Below are 17,460 nucleotides of genomic sequence, written 5' to 3'. Positions count from 1 at the left end.
GCGCCCATTAGCCTTTTTTTGGCCGGCTGTCGGTGCCAGGCATATACGCTACCAGGCCCAAACGCCGATTCTGGCAGTACTAACAGCCAATTACTCACTACGGCTAATGCAATTGCTTGCTATGACCTTGTCTGGGCAAATCGATCAAAACTCTCAAGTGAAAACTCAAGTGGCAAACCGGTTTTCCGCATACTGAGGGGGATTCCGAGAGGGCCGAAACCGAGGTCGCGGAACAGTTGCCGATCGGAAGGCTGCTCGGCCAATCACGCCCGTGCTATAGTCAGCTGAGTCACAATACTCCGTTGACTACGATTAATCAATACGAAGACAAAGAGAGTCCAAAAATAAAAGGAGCCAACATTATTATTATATTGGGCTCTCACAATAATAACACACATGCGACTTAAAACTAATGATACAAGCGAGCCGGGATCCTCAAACATAACCTCATCCACAGATGCCGAGCAGAGCAGTCCAAAACAAGTCTCTTTTTGGGAAAACACATGAGCCCAGAAAAGTAAACACGAAGAAACACAAAAATGTAGGAGGAAAAAGAAAGGAAAAAAAGTAGAAGAGTACAGAATACTGCAACAGATAGAAACGACAAAAAACTCCAAGTCTAACCTCCACCAATTATCAAACTGCTGCAATACTGCAAGCCCGAGAAATCTATGCTTCTCCTGTCATTTGTATCACACACCAAAAAAAAGCATCGTATGCGCCATGGAAATATAAAGGTAAGTTAAAATGCAAAAATGGCAATGAGGAAGGAAGAAAATAATTATTAATCCCTTCACTCTTCTCCCTCGTGGTCCCCGTCAATCAGTCGTAGACGCTCTTTGGTCGTCTTGGCCCGTTTGGATGTGCCTTTACCAGGGCCACGGCCACGCTTTTTCGCCTGAGTGGGCGAGGGGATCGCAGCAGGGGGTTCGACTGGGGTGGCGGTCCCAGATGGCTTCGCACTGGCATCGTCAAAGTGACCTTCGCCTATTGTAACTTATTAGTATGCTTTTTTTGTGTGGTGTTGCAAAGTATAAGAACTCACCTTCATGATACATATCGTCCAGCGTAAGATCTTTCTTCTTCTTAGGCTGGGCCTTCTTTGCCTTCTTTGCAGCGAGGTCGTCCCCTCGTTCCGCTGCTTCGCGCTCTTTTTGCTCCAACAACTCGGCCTGGTCGTCGTCGGCGAGCCACATGGCAATGTCCTTGGTGCGGTTCTCGCGATGGCGAGTGTTGAAGTCGACTCCACCGGCCGCGCCGCCAGAAATAACAACACGCTGCACCTCTTCTTTCTGTAGAGCACGCTTGCGAATCCGCTCCTCGATGGTGCCGCGCGTGATAAGACGGTAAACGGTGACCTGTCGCGTTTGACCGAGACGATGTGCTCGGTCCATGGCCTGGGAATCAATCGTGGGATTCCAATCCGAGTCGTAGAAAATCACCGTGTCGGCTGCCGTAAGGTTAATACCCAGACCACCAGCACGGGTCGAAAGCAAGAACACAAAGATGTCGGAGCGACTCTGGAAATCAGCAACAGTATCACGACGGTCTTCCAGTTTGGTGCTTCCGTCGAGCCGGCAGTATTTATAGTTGCGATACGTCAGGTATTCTTCCATCAGATCGATCATGCGAGTCATCTGGAAGTACAAGAGCACACGGTGCCCACCATTCTTCAGCTCGCGAAGAAGCTCGTCCAACTTGGCCAGTTTTCCAGAGTCGGTCACGAACCGTCCCATGGACGGTATTTCAATCTTGGTATAACGGCCCTTGGACGAAATCGGCTCAGGCAACATCGCTGGGCGCGAGTAAGGTGTGGGATCTAGCTTCTTTTCAACAATTTGCTCATCCAGTTGCCGGCTGTGGGGGGCAAACAGCGCCTGGCGAGCTGCGACATTGAACAAAATTTCTCGCGATTCCCGTAGCGCCATCTGACCAGAGCATGATATAGCAATTGGTGGCGCAGAAGCCACAGGGTGAGCTGCAGGCTCGATTGACCCGAGGCCTTCATTCTTAAAGGCCGTTCGAGATACATTCAACAAGTCTTGCATATACCCTTCATTGGTCGACGCATATAGAGCTCTTTTATCATCTCGTTCCGCCACGTTAAACAGAGAATGTGAAAGGACAAGGTTCGGGTCGTCTCCCTCACTCTTCTCATAAACCACGTTTATACTGGCAAGGCGATTCGGCACCTCGCGCCGACGGAGAGCACGCTCGAAAAGCCCAATGTGGGAAGCTTCATACGCCTCTCCGGGGGAAGCATCAACAAACCGAAGGAACGCAAAGGTCTTGTCTTCGCTGAGACTTTGTTTGATATTCTCTGGCGCCCAAATGTTCATCAGGTGCGAAAGATACTTGTTCTGGAAGCCGATCTTGTCGTTGTTCGGTCCCGCGATATCAAGGCGCCCGGCATCGCTACACAAGAGACGTGGCAGGTCGTATTCAATAATATTGCGCGTCGAATACCGAACATCCACGCTCGGGCCTTCGCGAAGGAAGGACCCAGTCTCCGCAAAATGCACCATGCCGTACGGAGATCGCGTCTCAGCGCGCTCAAACAGGTCAGGATGGTTGCAGACCTTTCGAAATTGCATGACTAGGTTCATCAATGTAGCGCTGTCCGCCTCGTCGCCCACCGCTGCCTTTTCGATAAGATCAATGATGCTGACGCGGTTCCTGAGATTGCTATAATAGGCCCGTTGACGGTAAGTAAGATCACAGAAAACATCCTTTTCGACCTTGTCGCCCAATTCCTGCTGCACATGCTTTTTCACACGACGCAGCATAAACGGTTTGAGGATCATGTGGAGACGTCGCAGTTGATCCTCGTTGAGTTTGGTGTTGCTCTGAGCATGGGACTCGATATCCTTCGAGAACCATTCGCTAAACTCGTCGTGAGAGTCAAACAAAGTAGGCATGATAAAGTGCAGAAGCGCCCACAGCTCTTGCATATTGTTTTGGATCGGGGTACCGGTCAACAACAGTCGATTGCGGCAGTGGAATCCGAGAAGATTTTTCCACCGTGAACTTTGCGACGACTTGATAGCCTGAGCTTCATCGAGAATCATGTACTGCCATTTAATCTTCTGGAAGTATTGAGCATCCAAGACGACGAGTTGATAAGACGTGACCAAAACGTGAAACTCCGACTCCTTGGTGTACGTCAGATGCTTGCGATCCCAAAATTTGCGCAGAATTTTGCGGTCCTTTGCAGAGCCCCAGTACGGAAGTACTTTGATATTAGGCACAAACCTGGCAATTTCCTGCTGCCAGTTGTGCAGCGTGGATGCAGGGGCAATGACCAAGAATGGGCCCCAGATGTTGTGGATCTCAGCGAGGTATGCCATGACAGAGATGGACTGAACCGTCTTTCCAAGACCCATTTCATCTGCCAGGATACCGTTGATACCCTGCTCGTAAAGGTTGACCAACCAGTTCAGACCCTTGAGTTGGTACTCCTTTAGTTGAGCCGTAAGCATATTTGGCTGTGAGATTTCAATGTCGCCCAAACTGGTCGGGTTCTGGAAATTCATCTCCCCTTCATCCATGGCTGCCATCGGGTCATCTTGGTTGTTAAAGGCACGGGCACGGGCTTGAGCTTCCTCGACAGCGTTTTGAGCGTTGGCCATGGCCGCTTTGCGCAGCTCAGTCTCGTCCTCTGCATCAAAGTCCAGATCCTCAAAGGCGGTTACCTTCGCATCTGTGTCCGCGACACTGTCAGGAAGGCCGACGGTATGAGCCCCTGGTTTGCCCGGCCGCACTGTCTCTCCAGTTGGTGCAACAGATGCATCGGCAGTTTTGCCTTCGGCTTCGTCCGTCTTGATCTTACGACCGATAAAGTGAGAGTAAAGCTCGGTCTGAGAGATAAGGAAGTTGAGCTTCCGCTTCTGACGATTGGCTTCGCGGTCAGCTTCGGCCTTCTTGGCCATCTCGAGCTCCTGTTTCTCTGCCATACGACGCAGGTCTCGTTCCTCACGCTCGTTGCGCTTCCAGAAAGACATCATTTCACGCATAGTACGTTTAGCCCGGGCCTGCGTATCCTTCATGCTCTTGTTGGTGCGTTCCTGCCATTTGCGAGACTGCTTGCTGGCAAGCTGTGCAGTTTTGCGAAGATTTTCTTGTCGAGTTGTAAGTGAAACAGTCTTGGTACGGTAAACCTTGGGGATGTCCTTTCTTGCAATATCGCGCCAGATCTGCTCGTATATCTGATTGTAGCCCTTTGTCTCGAAAGCATTCCCAGGAATTGGAGTAGTTTCCTTGGAGCGGGCACCCTTGGCTTCTTTCTTCAAGAGATCTTTCCGAGGGTCTTCCTTGGGCGCGATTGCAATCAGCTCTTCTCGCTCCATTGCCAAATGCGCGGCTTCGGCGGCATCCTTTTCGCTTTGCTTCTTCTCCTTTGATTTCTTCGGACGCGAAGACTGAGCAGCGCGAGCAGCTTTCCTCTTGGCAGATGCCGAGCCTCCTTTGCCGATGTGAAACGAACTGGTAGTACCACCCTCCATGTTAGGCGCCAGAGGCGTGACTTCACTGATTTCCTCGGGCTGGTTGCCTCTCTCAAGAGCCCTCTTGACTCCCTTGATTTTCTTCTGGGCTTTTTCTGCCTCGCGCAAGAATTTGTCTCTTTCGGCAGGTTCTGCGGCACGGTTGGCCTTGCGCTCCGCCTCGAGCTTCTTGGCTGTTTCCAGGCGGACGGTGTTCTCGCGGCGGCGCTTTCGCTGCATATCCTTCTTTCGCTCCTTTTCGTCCTGGATTTCTTTCCGGTGGACTTCCGCGATAGCTTCGGATTCGTTGGCAAGTCGGAACCGCTCTGAGCCAGCTTCAGCACCAGCTGCGAAATTCTCGCTCAACTTATTGAGAAAGTGGTTGCGACGACGCTATCAGTAACAATTAGTTTTTTTTTTTCTTCCTCTTTTTTCTGCGTGGATGGCAATTACCTTGCGCTTCTGGGATTCCACCACATCGGCATCCACTGCCCGCTTCTTGCTCTTCGCAATGAAAAGGTGGAAATCGGCTTCAAAGCCGCCATCTTCAACATCGCTCTTTTCGGCCCTGTCGATTTCCGCAACATAGTTTTGGATCACTTCCATGTCTTTCTCGGTCAGACGTGGTGGTCTGGGCACGGGCGATACTGCGACAGGCACTTCCTTCTCTCTAATGTCGCGTCCCAGCGGCATATAAACGTCGCCGTCACGGTCGACTATTGGCCGCTGCTTTTCTAGGCTTGGCCTCTTCTCCAATTGCGGAAGGGGAGTTGCCGGGGCTAGCTCAGGCCTGGCAGACTGTGATGGCGGCGGCGGTGGAGAAGCTCGTCGTGGCGCTGACTCTTCGGTAGGTTCGGAGAGGATGCTGGCGAAGGACATGGGGTCTGCCGCCCGAGCGGGTTTCTATCCAGCTGGTTAGACGAGGACGCCTTGAGGCTCAAAAATTGCAGAATTGAAACTTACCGATTCCTTGGGCGAAGGAGGCCGCATGACTGGCGAATGGGAAGAATACACCGAACTGTTTCCTCGAAAGGATGTGTCGGGCTCCTTTTTCGGAGACAGCAGATGGCTGCTATCTGGGCGAGGAGGCGGCGGCGGGTGCGAATGCGATGATGGCCCGTAGGACGAAGGGCGAGTATCGGCCATGGGGTGTGGTGATGAGGAAACTCGCGGCAATTGGAAATTAGGAGCACCGGGGGCGGAAGGATAGGATGGAGGAGGAGGAGGAGCGTCCGAATGAGAAGCAGCACCGTTCAAGGGAGGAAGGGTGTTGGGAGCATGCGGCGAGGAAGCATGGCTATTAAAACGCGGACTCTGGCTATATGACGAGGCGGCGTAGGGCTGGGGAGTCTCGGGGGGATGTGGTTGGTACTGGTCGCCGTTGTTGTTGTTGGTGTTGTTGTTGGCGTAGTAAGGGTGGTTGTTCTTGGGCGGGGGCGAATATGGGTTGTAGTTGGTGGTGCTGCTTGTCTGCTGCGATGAAGGAGACCGCAGTCCGTATGGTGGAGCCCCCGACATGATGGCTGCTGCTAGTAGCTAGCTATCTCTCGAGTGGAAAAGGAATGGAACGATGCGCTCGAAAGGGCGATGCGTGTTATGGACAATTATCGAGGACGATAGATGCGAGCCATGGATTCTGTGTGTGGGAAGGGGAAAAAAGTCTGCCAGTCAGCGTGTTGTTAACAAAGGCCCGTGGTGGTTATTTTTTTGCCCCAATCTGCAGCATCAAAAAGTGTTTTGGGGAAGTGGATGGAATAATATGCCTGATCAAAAGGACGATGCACAAAGGAGAGAGAGAGGGGGAGGATGGAGAGGAGGAATGGAAGGTTGGGTGGGTTGATGGAAGAGAGAAAAAGGTTGATGGTCCTCGCCGATTGGGAATCGGAGGGTGTTGCTTCTCCCCCCCCAGCGCCGTCCGTCGTGGCCCAGCGAGAGATGTTTGCGCGCGCGTCAGTAGTCAGCCAAGCTGCGGCGGTGATTTCTGCCGGTTCCGCAGGCGTGGTATTTCTGTTTTCTGCGATATGTCTTTGAGAGAGATATTTAAACACTGTAAAAATGAAGCAGATAAATAATTAAAAGTCTTGACGTTATCACGTATCTATCGGTGATGGAGAAAGCAGGGAAAAGAAAGAGGAAAAGAAGACGTGGCGCGGAAGAGCTGGAGCTGACAGTGTTTGTTGCTCAGCCTGGGTGGAGTTTTCTCTCTCTCTCGCTCTCTCTCTTTTTCGTCTTCTGCTTTTTCCCCCTTAATGCAAGAAACAAGGCCAAAGAGAAGACTCCCTTTCCGGGCGTTGGAGTTTGTCGCGGCATTAACTGGCGATGCGTATGTAACGGTATTACCGGGTTTACAGAATTGATTCAAATACATACATACCAGTTGACATGCATACATACACATATATATATATTATATATGTCTATGTTTATCAGTTTATTAATTAATATTTAGCCAGCCATTAATATGCCATTAATATGCCATTAATAACAGATATCCAGCACTCCTATATCCCCCATGTTACAACCTCGTACCGTACCCTCGTTTCCCGCCACGCATCGCATCGCGCTAAATCAGTTTCATCTCTGTACCCGGACTCCCGCTATCGTCGATCCTCTTTTTACGATACATCATACATACCAATTTAATACCCGGTCCCACACAATCAACCATGTAAACCAACTGCGTTTGTCGTGTTTCATTCTTATTCTGCAACAAACAGCATCTGCCGCAGGTAAACAAGTTCATCTCACACACACACACACACACACACACAAGTTTCGGAATTTCGGTTTTCTCTCTAGTACGTAGAATATAAGTTAGTAGTAGTATATCTATCATAACGTACGAGTTATATAATGGCCTATTTTAAACCGACGAATCAGACCCCGCCACGCCCCACTCTGCCTACATCGCTTGCTCATATGATGATATAAATGATATAATAATAGATGGATGTCTATTGATATACTACTCATAATACAATCGATAATAGCAACACCGAACCCCAATGCACCCATCAAACATAACCCCCAAATCAAACAAAACAAAACAATTCGCTCGCGGAAAAAATTCAGGGTACACGGTTTCAAAAAAAAAAAAAAAAAAATCTTTACACAGAATATAATGAGATCCACTCATTCCAATTGCAAGGCAACTAAAAAAGAAGAAAGAAAGAATCATCGACATAATATTACACGGCCCCAGGGCCCTTGTGATTCGACTGGTCAAGCAGAAGCGTCGGCTTGATATAGTCCTCATCTAGCTGGCGGAACCAATCCGCATGGTCGCCTGTCGGACCGCCCGAAAACAACTCGCGCAGGGCGTTTCTAGCACTGATAGGTTCGCGGTGAGCGGGAGGATCGACGGCAGTCGCGCGACCAGCAGGTGACACACTGAGCGACGAGGAGGAGGGCACGTTGTTGTTTGGTTGAGACGGCGAGCGGCGCAGTCGGGATGTCGAAGGGACTGCTGGTGGCAAGTCGTCGTCGTCGTAGTCGTCCGAGACCGGGTCGACTTCAAGCCCAAACTCGTCGAGATGGTCGACTGTCATGCCCGACTGCGTGCGTCCGTGCTGTTGTTGCTGGTGAGAATGGTGATTGGCAATGTCTTCGTCGCTGCCAATGTCGCTCTCGCTTCGGTTGGCGTGTCCAGCTGCCGCGACTCCCAACAGGTTTTGAGTCGATGACGGGTCGCGACGGGGATCACGATCTTTCGGGTTGAACAGATTTCCCTTGCGCGGAGTGCTCCGCGAGCGAGACGGAGGAGGGCTGGGACGGCGATTGTTGCCGCTGGAATAGCTGTCGGTGGGCTCTAGACCGGGACGGTCATTGACATTATCCAGTGGAATCGTAAGGTCGCCGCGGCGCGGTGTGTAGCCGAGTCCGCTGTTGTTGGATCGCTTGTAGTAGGTGCCTCCATGGGTGACTTCAATGTCGAACTCGTCGTCCGATTCAACTTCTTCCACGACTCCCGTGCGGATCCCCATTATATCCAGCATGCGCGCGGTGGTGCCGCCAAAGATGATGACCGTCAACACGACCACAACGAGCACCGTTGCTCGCAGCGCCGGCCCATTAACACCGGAAATACCAGCTGCCAGCGCAACCCCGACAGCTCCACGAAGCCCCGCCCAGAACAACATGGCCTGGTATGAAAACGGCAGCTCGTCGGCTACATCCTTGCCGCGGCGTCGTGCCCGGTACCGAATGAACCAATTGATCGCCTTGGACAGGGGAAATACCGACAGATATCGCGCAAAGCAGATGCCAAGAACTGCGACGATGATAAAGAGCGGCTTGAACTGAAGGTTGGTCTCCACGAAGAGGTCGAGACCCAGGTAAATAAAGATAAAGTTTTCGCTCAGTTGCGACATGACTTGAAACAAATATTTGGTCGTGAGTTGAGTCCGTCGCGACATGTTGTAATACGCATAATGCTTCAATGTAATTCCGCAAAACAGCAGCGACACAATGCCTGTTCCTGTTAGTTAATCTTCCTCCCTTTTTTTTGGGAAGCTGAACTCACCAGAAAGATACACTCCATTGGAAAAGAAGTATGCCGCATACGCAATCAAGACAATAAGACAACTCTCAATCTTCGGTTGCCGACGCACATGCGTATACTTCAGACCCAGCGCCGTCGCAATGCCAATGATAATACCAACCACCATACTACCAAAAAACACCAGCAAGAAGAGGCCGATAGCCTCAAACAGGTTGAGCACGGAAAGCTTGGCGGCATCATTTTCGGCGTATTTCTGGGCGGTATCGAATAACACAATGGCGACAGCATCATTAAGAATCGATTCTCCAAAGATAATGGTATATAGTTTGGGCTCGACCTTGTACAGGTTGAAAATCGCGAGGATTGTAACGGGGTCGGTGGCAGAGAGCGTCGCGCCGACGGAAATAGCTTCGACGAGAGATATATTCAGACCATCGAGGGGGATACGCGTCCACAAATACAAAATAAGACCGAGGACGATCGCAGAGATAAAAGTACCGGCGAAAGCGAAAGTGAGAATCGTGCCGATGTTGCGGAAAAAGTTGGCCTAGTCCAGCGTTTTGTGTCAGCAAGCCAAAACAAAATCAAAAAAGAGCAGTCGTCAAACTTACCTGGTGCAGCTCATAACCCGAAGCAAGAATAATCGGCGGAAGCAGCAAATTGAAAAAGAACTGGTAATCAAACGTAACGCTATCCTGAATCGGCGACGTCGGACTTAATCGAATAATCAGACCGACAAACATTCCTATCATCATCAGAATCCTCTCTCGATTTTCTTCTCTCCCAGAACTCGTCTAGAACTCACCACCAAAGATAGACAGCACTGTTTCATGCACAGCTTGGATTTTCCTCTGTTGGAGGATATAACTAGTGAACAGGGCAGAGATCAAGAGCATGATCAGAATGAACAGAGCCCACGAGCTGAAAAACTCCTTCGTTTCGGGTTCAGGGACTGATATCATCAGCGAAAAGTTTCGAAAACGTTTTGATATTCGTTATGAAGTAGTAGGCGAAAACAACATACCATCTTCAGGGTCAGAGTCGTCCGTTGCCCTGCCTATTGAAAACCAGTCAAGTCAGTAATGGAAGCAAAACCAGTAATAGCACACAAAAGATATTAAACATACGCATCAGATCGCCCACCATATCAAGAGCGAGCTTAGACACCATGGTTAATTTTCTTTCGCGCGTTTCTTTCGGTGGTGAAATAGCCTTTGGCAACACGAGGGGGTAAAGGTATAAAACCGCGTTTTTCTTTCTGCTATCAAACAATCTCCGCGACTAAGAGACGCTCGCAATCTAGAGAAATAGCGCACATAATCCCCAAGAGATTATAAAAGAGAAAACTCGGCGCCGTGATCGTAATGCAATGAGGGTATCGTTCGTAGTGGACGGACGTTTGCTTGCTGCAGCTGCTGCTACCTGGCCTTGCCTGCGCCGAAGTTGCAGCCGCGTTTCACTGTGATTTGATTGGGTGGTGGGGAACAGAGTGGGGCCTTAACTGTAACACCCTTGCGACGACCTTAGACCAAATTAAGTACTCTATACGTAGTATAGCAGTAGTAGGAGCAGATAGAATGACGATTCTTTCATAAAGTGATATATCCAATATCCATGCACTTTGCGTGCTGCAAATTGCTAATAAATGTCATGTCCACGCAACCCGAATCGTAAAACCAACTCCGTATTGACAATACACGCATAATCCAATACAACCAAGACTCTGACTATGACTATAAACATGACTATAAACATGACTAAACTACGACCGTGAAGAACCCTTCTCTTCAAGCGTCTTCGTCAAATACGCCGCGACCAAAGCAGCCGCACCCCCAAACCGCATCACCCAGCCCACACTATCATCCCAGGGCTCGCCGCGCGGTTTCTGCAACGCATTGAAAATCAGACTGCTCACAAGCGTCGAAAAAATCTGCGGAAGGGAGATGGCGACATTGTGAAGACCGAGCACGATGCCGGCTTCATCAGCTGGCCTTTCGGCCTCAGTTTTGGGTGCAGACTCAATATCATCTTCCCCTTCGTCTTCGTGATGGTGGTGGCGTTGTGTCCTGGACAACTGTCGCGCGGCGGCGCTCTGCGCAACTTCGGCTGAGATAAGAGCAAAAGGCGCCCAGAGCGTGACGGCCCAGGAAATACCAACAATCGCCAGGACCGCAGTGGCTACTTGCGTGGAAGTAATAAAAAACGTGCTCAGCATGCACAGCGCAAAGAGTAAATGTGATAGCAGCCAAGTGCGACGCAGCGTGAGGCCCGGGATGCGGATTTTTGTCATGATGCCCGGTTTCTCGTCGTCGGCGGTGCTTGTGGTGATGATTGCATGGCCTTCTAAAAGTGGCTCTGATGTTGTACCGTCTTCTCGTAAGCTCGAGGACGAATCTCTTCTCCTATGAGGTTCGTATGACAGACCCTGGACTCGTCCATACGACGGAACGGTCAATGCCGGCAAGATGATATTCGACGCAAGTGTGATAATCGCATTAATGAGAAGCGCAAACGTGCCAATCCTCGTCGCATCCTCCCACGCCCTGTCAATCTCAGTTTCAGGTAAATCAGGATTCTCCTCGAAGATCGGATTAACATATAACTGGCCGATATATGTTGTCGAGTAGAACAAGAACGGGAACCATCCAACCCACGCCGCAAGCTGCACCTCACACACTTTCCGGATCTGCGGTGGTAGAAGGCGAGCAGATTTGATAACCTGTTTGAAAAAGGCAATCAGGCCCGGATTACCAGACAACGATGGCGCGTCTAGGCGTGGGTCCCGCTCTTTGATGTAGAGGCAGCTAATCAACAGTGTGATGGCCAGGGAGGACGTCGAGATAACGCAAAGAACCTTGAACTGGGTGTTTCCCAGGAACGGAAACGTCTTTGGCAAATCCATATAGCCGAGGACATATCCTATAATGTTACCGATACCCGTCAGTCGACTCGCCCACGCATTTGCTGTTTCCTGCTGATGCGCCGGGGCGTAGTCGACAATAAAAGCTCTAATGCCAGCTTGGACTAGAACACAGTCAGATACACATCCATTTTTGCTCCCGAAACAACACAACATACCTGTATTAATAGCAAAATCCAAACAATACATCAAAATCGTCGCAAACACCAGCGTGGTAATGTGCACGCCCTGCGATTTTTCGGCGACACCAAAGATCCCAAGAAAACCAGCAGTGATCTCGCGGATCCATGCCAACAACAACAAGGACACAATAGTAGACAGGCCCCCAAAAATCATAAAGGGTTTCCGTCGGCCCCACGAAATTCGACAATTGTCACTTCGGATACCGACATACGGCTGCACGAGGGCTCCCGTCAGGGGGCCGGCAACCCAGACAAAGGCGAGCAGGGCCTTGCTCATTCCGAGTGAGAGTAGATATGGCTGTTGAAAACGTGGTAAGACTCATGACTCTATACACCTGGCAGTTCAAATACGTACCGATCCATTAGAAAGCTCAACCGACCACACAACTTGCAATCTACATTTGTAAGTTTGTAACCCATGAGCATAGTTGAGAAGAAACTCACCCGCCAATACTCAAAGTTAACAAAATGAGATACAACGTGCTTTTCGATGATTGATCCACAGTCTCATGTCCATGTTCATGTTCGTGGTGATGGTGATGGTGATAGTTGTGCGGAGATGCCGAAGCAGACGTATCTCCACCACCGTCTCTCTCTAGCGGCTCAAACTCATCACTCTGTTTCACAGGCGACACAAGCCGCGACTGCTCGTCGGTCTCGTTATTTTCATCATGATTATCATTATTATTCGGCATTGAGCTAGCCAACTAATCCGGATTCGGATCGAGTTGTTTCTGGTTTTGGAGGGCGTGTATCGCAGATAAGATTAACCTCTGGTTAAAGCTGTCTGTCATTCCTGGCTTCGTTCTCTGGCGGAAGGATAATCTTGGCCAGTTGATTAAGCCAAAAGTGAATGTTTTTCACGATACTTCACAGCTTCGATAATTTTAATGATGACAAGGATAGGGTGATGCATGTAACGCTGCCTTTCCTGCAAGGAATACTCCGACGTCACATGTGGTATCCACCAATCACTTATCACCACGTGATATCTAGCCTCAGGCTGAGTCAGGCAGCCAATCATACTAGATACAAACACTCTATTATTAAGAAGAAAAAAAAGTCCATGTTTGCATCTTGCTTTTATTAACTTCAGTAATGAAAAATCTATATATTGTAAACTTCGCTTCGCAAAGCTGACCACAACAAACGAGACTGGAAATCCATCCACATTCACACCCGTATACACAAAACACTTCTTCCCTGTCATACAATTCCCGGCCCAGCTATGTTCAGGATAGAGGTTCCGGACCTTCCATGACCCTGCCAGAATAGAGCAAAAGGGAAGCAATAAAACAAATAACATATAAATGACTTTGAACAATGTTATATGAAAATCGCAGGTGCTGATTGAAACCGACCAAGCAGCAAATCGGAGTATCGTAGCTGAGCAAAATATCCCCTCTCAAGAGGTAAAGGCCGCAAATAACAAAGAAAGAAAGGAAAGAAAATTCATGTATGCGTGACAAGACATAACCGAGTCGACGGCGATAATAACTTAGTTAAGGGCAACGCTTCAGAGTAGGGCACGGTGAGTGTAGGTATTGTTTTACACTCCCGACAGAAGCAAGGTGTAGGTGGTTGCACCAACTTGGTGCAACTTTCGATGCGGTTTGCAGAGTCAACGATGATATATAGGAGGACAGCTAAACTTGAGCATTGTTTCAAATATGCTGCTGCAGATACTGCGAAGCTATCATATGCGGAGCAAGCATGTTTGGCATAGAGTTCTGCATCGTGATAGCGGTGGACATTGGTGCCACCGAGGGCATGTTGACAACACTGGGATGAACAAACTGGTTGGCATCCGAGTCTGGCGAATCATTTTCAAGAGAGCCAAACTCTTTCTCCTCGGAATCCAGGTCGTCGTCGCTCAGTGGCTGGTGGCCATTCTGACCGTCCTGCTGGGTTTCATGGGTGCGCCGGTGTCTAAAGGCAGTATAAAATTAGAACAGAGAAGAACAAAAAAAAAAAAAAACAAAAAAAAAGGTGGGACAGGTGCAACTAACTGAGCAAGGTTGTCGGAGCGCGAAAAGGCCTTGTTGCAGTACGGGCAAGGGTATGGTCGCTCCTGAGTATGGGTCCTCACGTGCCTAGCCGCCCGAGTTGCGTTAGCTTCGGCGGTAACAAGAAGATGGCCCAGCCAATAAAAATGGCACCAGGGTACAACGTCCATAAATAGAAACAACCAGGGGGAAAAGAATGCTTACCGTTTTAAATGCTCTAACCTCTTGAAGAGGCGACCACAAGATGGGATTGGGCACGAGTGAGACTTTTGCGGGTATGGCCCTAGCTCCATCATGGTGGCACTTCGGGCTCGGCGCACAGGTCCACCAGGGCGCTCAATGCGACCCATGGCGCTGTGTGAAACCGAGGCCTCAATCCCATTGGTATTGGCGAGATGGGCTAGCTCGTCGTGCTGGTGCATGAGCGGGAATGTCTGCTCTACACCTTCCTCCAGGCTAGGCAAGGGGGTGCCGGTGCGTGATATTTCGTGCAGCAGGTCCTTTTGATGAGAGGCAACGCTCGACGGGATTCCGTTGGCTACACCCCCAGCAGGAGATTGGCGAGTAGACTCGTCTGCCTCGGTGACGGGGCCGACCGAGTTTGAAACCGAGCGTCTCAAATCGCTGGGCTTGTAGGTCGCGTAGGTTGTTGGCTGGGTCTGGGCGCCTGACGCCTGGCCAGCGGCTGCGATGGCATTGGCGATGCCGGGGGTGATCGAGGATCGTCGTCGGCGCTGCTTGTAAGTTGGAGAGCCTTCAATCACGGAAAAAACGTTGCCTGATAGGTGGCGGGAAGTGGCGCCCAGCTGGCCCGATAGGTTAGAAGGCGGCAGCTGCATCATGGGGTTGAACGAGTGCGATCCGATGTCGGGAATGGCAGTGTAGAGACCGGTCTCTTCGTTGGCAATGTAAGCGGGCTCAGTGCCGAGAGGGACGGCATGCTGTGGAGGCGTAATGGGCTCAAAAGACAGACCGCGGTTGCTGTAGTCTTCGTACTGCGAGGAAACAAAAGAAGGCGCGGGCGAGTATTCCATGTAGGCAGGCATCGAGGTGTGTCGCTGGTGGATTCGAGAAATGGGGATGCTGCCGCTTCGGTCATACTGAATCGGGACGTACTCGTTCTCGCGCTTCATCGGCATCGTGACTGGAGCGTACATGACTTGGTTCGCCGAGTCCTCGGGAAGCATTGTCATCACTGACGGGGCCATCTGGGGAGGAGGCATAGCGTCAACGGTCCGAACGACGGGAGAGGTGGGCTGACCATATGTCGTACTTGCGTGTGCAGGAAAAGATGAAGAGTTGGCTTGTTGCGCCTTGGTGAGCTGCTCATAGAGCGACTGGGACGAGTCGAATTCAAAGGACCGAGCAGGCTCGGCAACAGCCATTGTAGTCGCCTCCTGGCCCATCTTTTCTCTCTTCAAATCGCGCTCCAGCGCGTCCAGGAACAGGCGGTCGTGGGGGACGCTATACCAGTAGAAAACCTTTTGCTTTTTCTGGGTCCGGATGCAGTTGTTTTTGTACAGGAAATCCAGAAACGGGCTCTTGGGTTCTTCGAGCGAGGCATCGGTGCCGGATTTGAGGTTGCGCAGGTCAGAGAAGATTCCTTCTTCGAATTTCTTCGGGTTCTTGACGGGGCGACCAAACGCTTGGAAGCGAAAGGACAAGCACCGAACGATATCGGTACCAGAGATATGGAAGAGGTTGCTCCTGTAGCAGGTTAGACTGTTGTTTGTACATGTCCAAATCGGGGGAGGATGCTCACCAGAGCACGCAAGAAATGTAGTCGCCGGTCGGCAGCAGAAAGCGCCGGATGAGCTGATCGGGGCTCCAGTCGACAGGCGCTGAGATTAAGAAATATTTCACTGCAAGAGAAGTTAGTTTTCACGGTGCTTTCAGCAAAACAATCGGCGTTTTCAACGTACGGTTATCGACCTGTTGAAGCGCAACTTGGGCATCCTGCGGGAGGCTTTGCTGGGCTTCACTTGACAACATAAATGTCTCTGGCTTTTGAGGTGGCGCCATGACGGCAGCGTGGTGAGGGTACATATCCTGTACAGAGAAGAGGAGGTTAGTCTCGGAGAAAACGCGATCGATGAAGCAGGTAAAGTGGCTGTGTTGCTTCGACGAACGGAAATGGTAAGGATACCTACCCTTGTTATGTGCTTCACAAACGCCGCTGTAGTCGCGACGAATGTGGCTCGGAAATAAAAAAGAAATAAAAAAAGAGTGAAGAACGATGCGAAAGAAGAAGAGGGGGGGGGGGGGGGAAAGACTGAATCAACCAGCAGAGGCGCGAGGTAAGGCCCGAAATCAAACGGGGAAATGAAGCGAATCGCCTGGCTAGCAAGACGAAAACAAACGGCGAATGTCGAACAACGAGCGACCGATCATGAACAGTCGAAACAGCGAGTTGAAAAGCGATGGGCGACAAGTCTGAAGTCTGTTTTGAGGAGTGTTTTTACTCGTTGTGGGAGGAACCGGCCTCGCGACGACAGTGAAGGTATGTGAGTAAGAAGAACCAGGGGAGGGTGAAAGGGGACAAGGGTGGATTTTCGCGGGCCAGCCGACTAGATTGAGGTCTCCGACACTCACAAAGGTGGGAAAAGTAACGAAGGGATGAGGAAGAAGAAGAGCACACAACGGGCAGAAGAGAAGAGAGGCAGGACGAGGCCGGGCTTTTTACACGGGACGGGGGAACGCGACGAAGAAGGGAAAGGGAGGGGAAGGGGAGGGGGCGGTCCAAGCGGGCGCGGTTAGTAATAAGCAGAAGAACGACGAGCCCAGGAACAGAACAAGAATGATAGTTTAATAACAAGCGAACAATAAGGGCGGGCGAGGAACGTAGCAATGGGCAGAGCGGCGAGCAAGGAATGGGAAGGAGGATGACTGGGCGAACTGATTAGGCGTGGTCTTAGTGCGTGCAGATCGAGAGCCAGCGTGCTGCTTAGCGCCGGATCGCTTTAGTATTATGGTATGTAACTAATTATGTAACTTCTTCCACGTCGTACGGACGGAGGGCATTATTTGGTTTAAATGCTGCAAGAGACAGCCCGTGTTGCTATTATTCATCCTCCAGCCAGGAGCAAATCGTCTTTGACCCGGTGCAGTGGCTTGAAGAAGTGGCTTGTGCGCTGTTTACTATGTATAGGACGGGCGTACTACGTAGTACGTAGTATATTTTATTCACACTCCAAAGAACCGAAATAGAAATAGAAATAGAAATAGTCAATGAAACCATGGTTTTCACAATGCGACCGTTATTAATGAAAATAGCAGGAAAATAAAAGAAAACAAAAAACAAAACAAGAAGAAAAAAAATAAAGCAACAGGCGGACGGGAGAAGCCGACAAGATGTATACACTACGACGTA

At 50.3% G+C, this 17,460-nt stretch overlaps 3 protein-coding genes across 3 annotated transcripts; all 3 read right to left on the bottom strand.

Moving 5' to 3' along the window:
* Window positions 1-793: 793 nt before the first annotated feature.
* On the bottom strand, window positions 794-5,999 carry TRUGW13939_08016 (uncharacterized protein; the record flags this gene model as incomplete). Its single annotated transcript, XM_035491152.1, has 4 exons — window positions 794-987; window positions 1,046-4,874; window positions 4,935-5,384; window positions 5,445-5,999. 4 exons carry the CDS (start codon window positions 5,997-5,999, stop codon window positions 794-796), a joined length of 5,028 nt encoding a protein of 1,675 aa, XP_035347045.1.
* A 1,670-nt stretch (window positions 6,000-7,669) lies between these two features.
* TRUGW13939_08015 (uncharacterized protein) lies at window positions 7,670-12,779 on the bottom strand (the record flags this gene model as incomplete). The annotated part of the gene is made up of 11 exons (XM_035491151.1): window positions 7,670-8,952; window positions 9,004-9,529; window positions 9,594-9,727; window positions 9,788-9,934; window positions 10,007-10,039; window positions 10,110-10,240; window positions 10,405-10,504; window positions 10,762-12,006; window positions 12,061-12,382; window positions 12,440-12,479; window positions 12,529-12,779. 11 exons carry the CDS (start codon window positions 12,777-12,779, stop codon window positions 7,670-7,672), a joined length of 4,212 nt encoding a protein of 1,403 aa, XP_035347044.1.
* Window positions 12,780-13,748: 969 nt separating this feature from the next.
* On the bottom strand, window positions 13,749-16,112 carry TRUGW13939_08014 (uncharacterized protein; the record flags this gene model as incomplete). Its single annotated transcript, XM_035491150.1, has 5 exons — window positions 13,749-14,013; window positions 14,094-14,177; window positions 14,295-15,797; window positions 15,853-15,952; window positions 16,013-16,112. 5 exons carry the CDS (start codon window positions 16,110-16,112, stop codon window positions 13,749-13,751), a joined length of 2,052 nt encoding a protein of 683 aa, XP_035347043.1.
* Between the last annotated feature and the right edge of the window lie 1,348 nt (window positions 16,113-17,460).

The sequence above is a fragment of the Talaromyces rugulosus genome, chromosome IV, assembly GCF_013368755.1.
Source record: "Talaromyces rugulosus chromosome IV, complete sequence".
NCBI lineage: Eukaryota > Fungi > Ascomycota > Eurotiomycetes > Eurotiales > Trichocomaceae > Talaromyces > Talaromyces rugulosus.
Note: the sequence above shows the minus strand (reverse complement) of the source record. Positions and strands in the feature narration are given on the sequence as shown.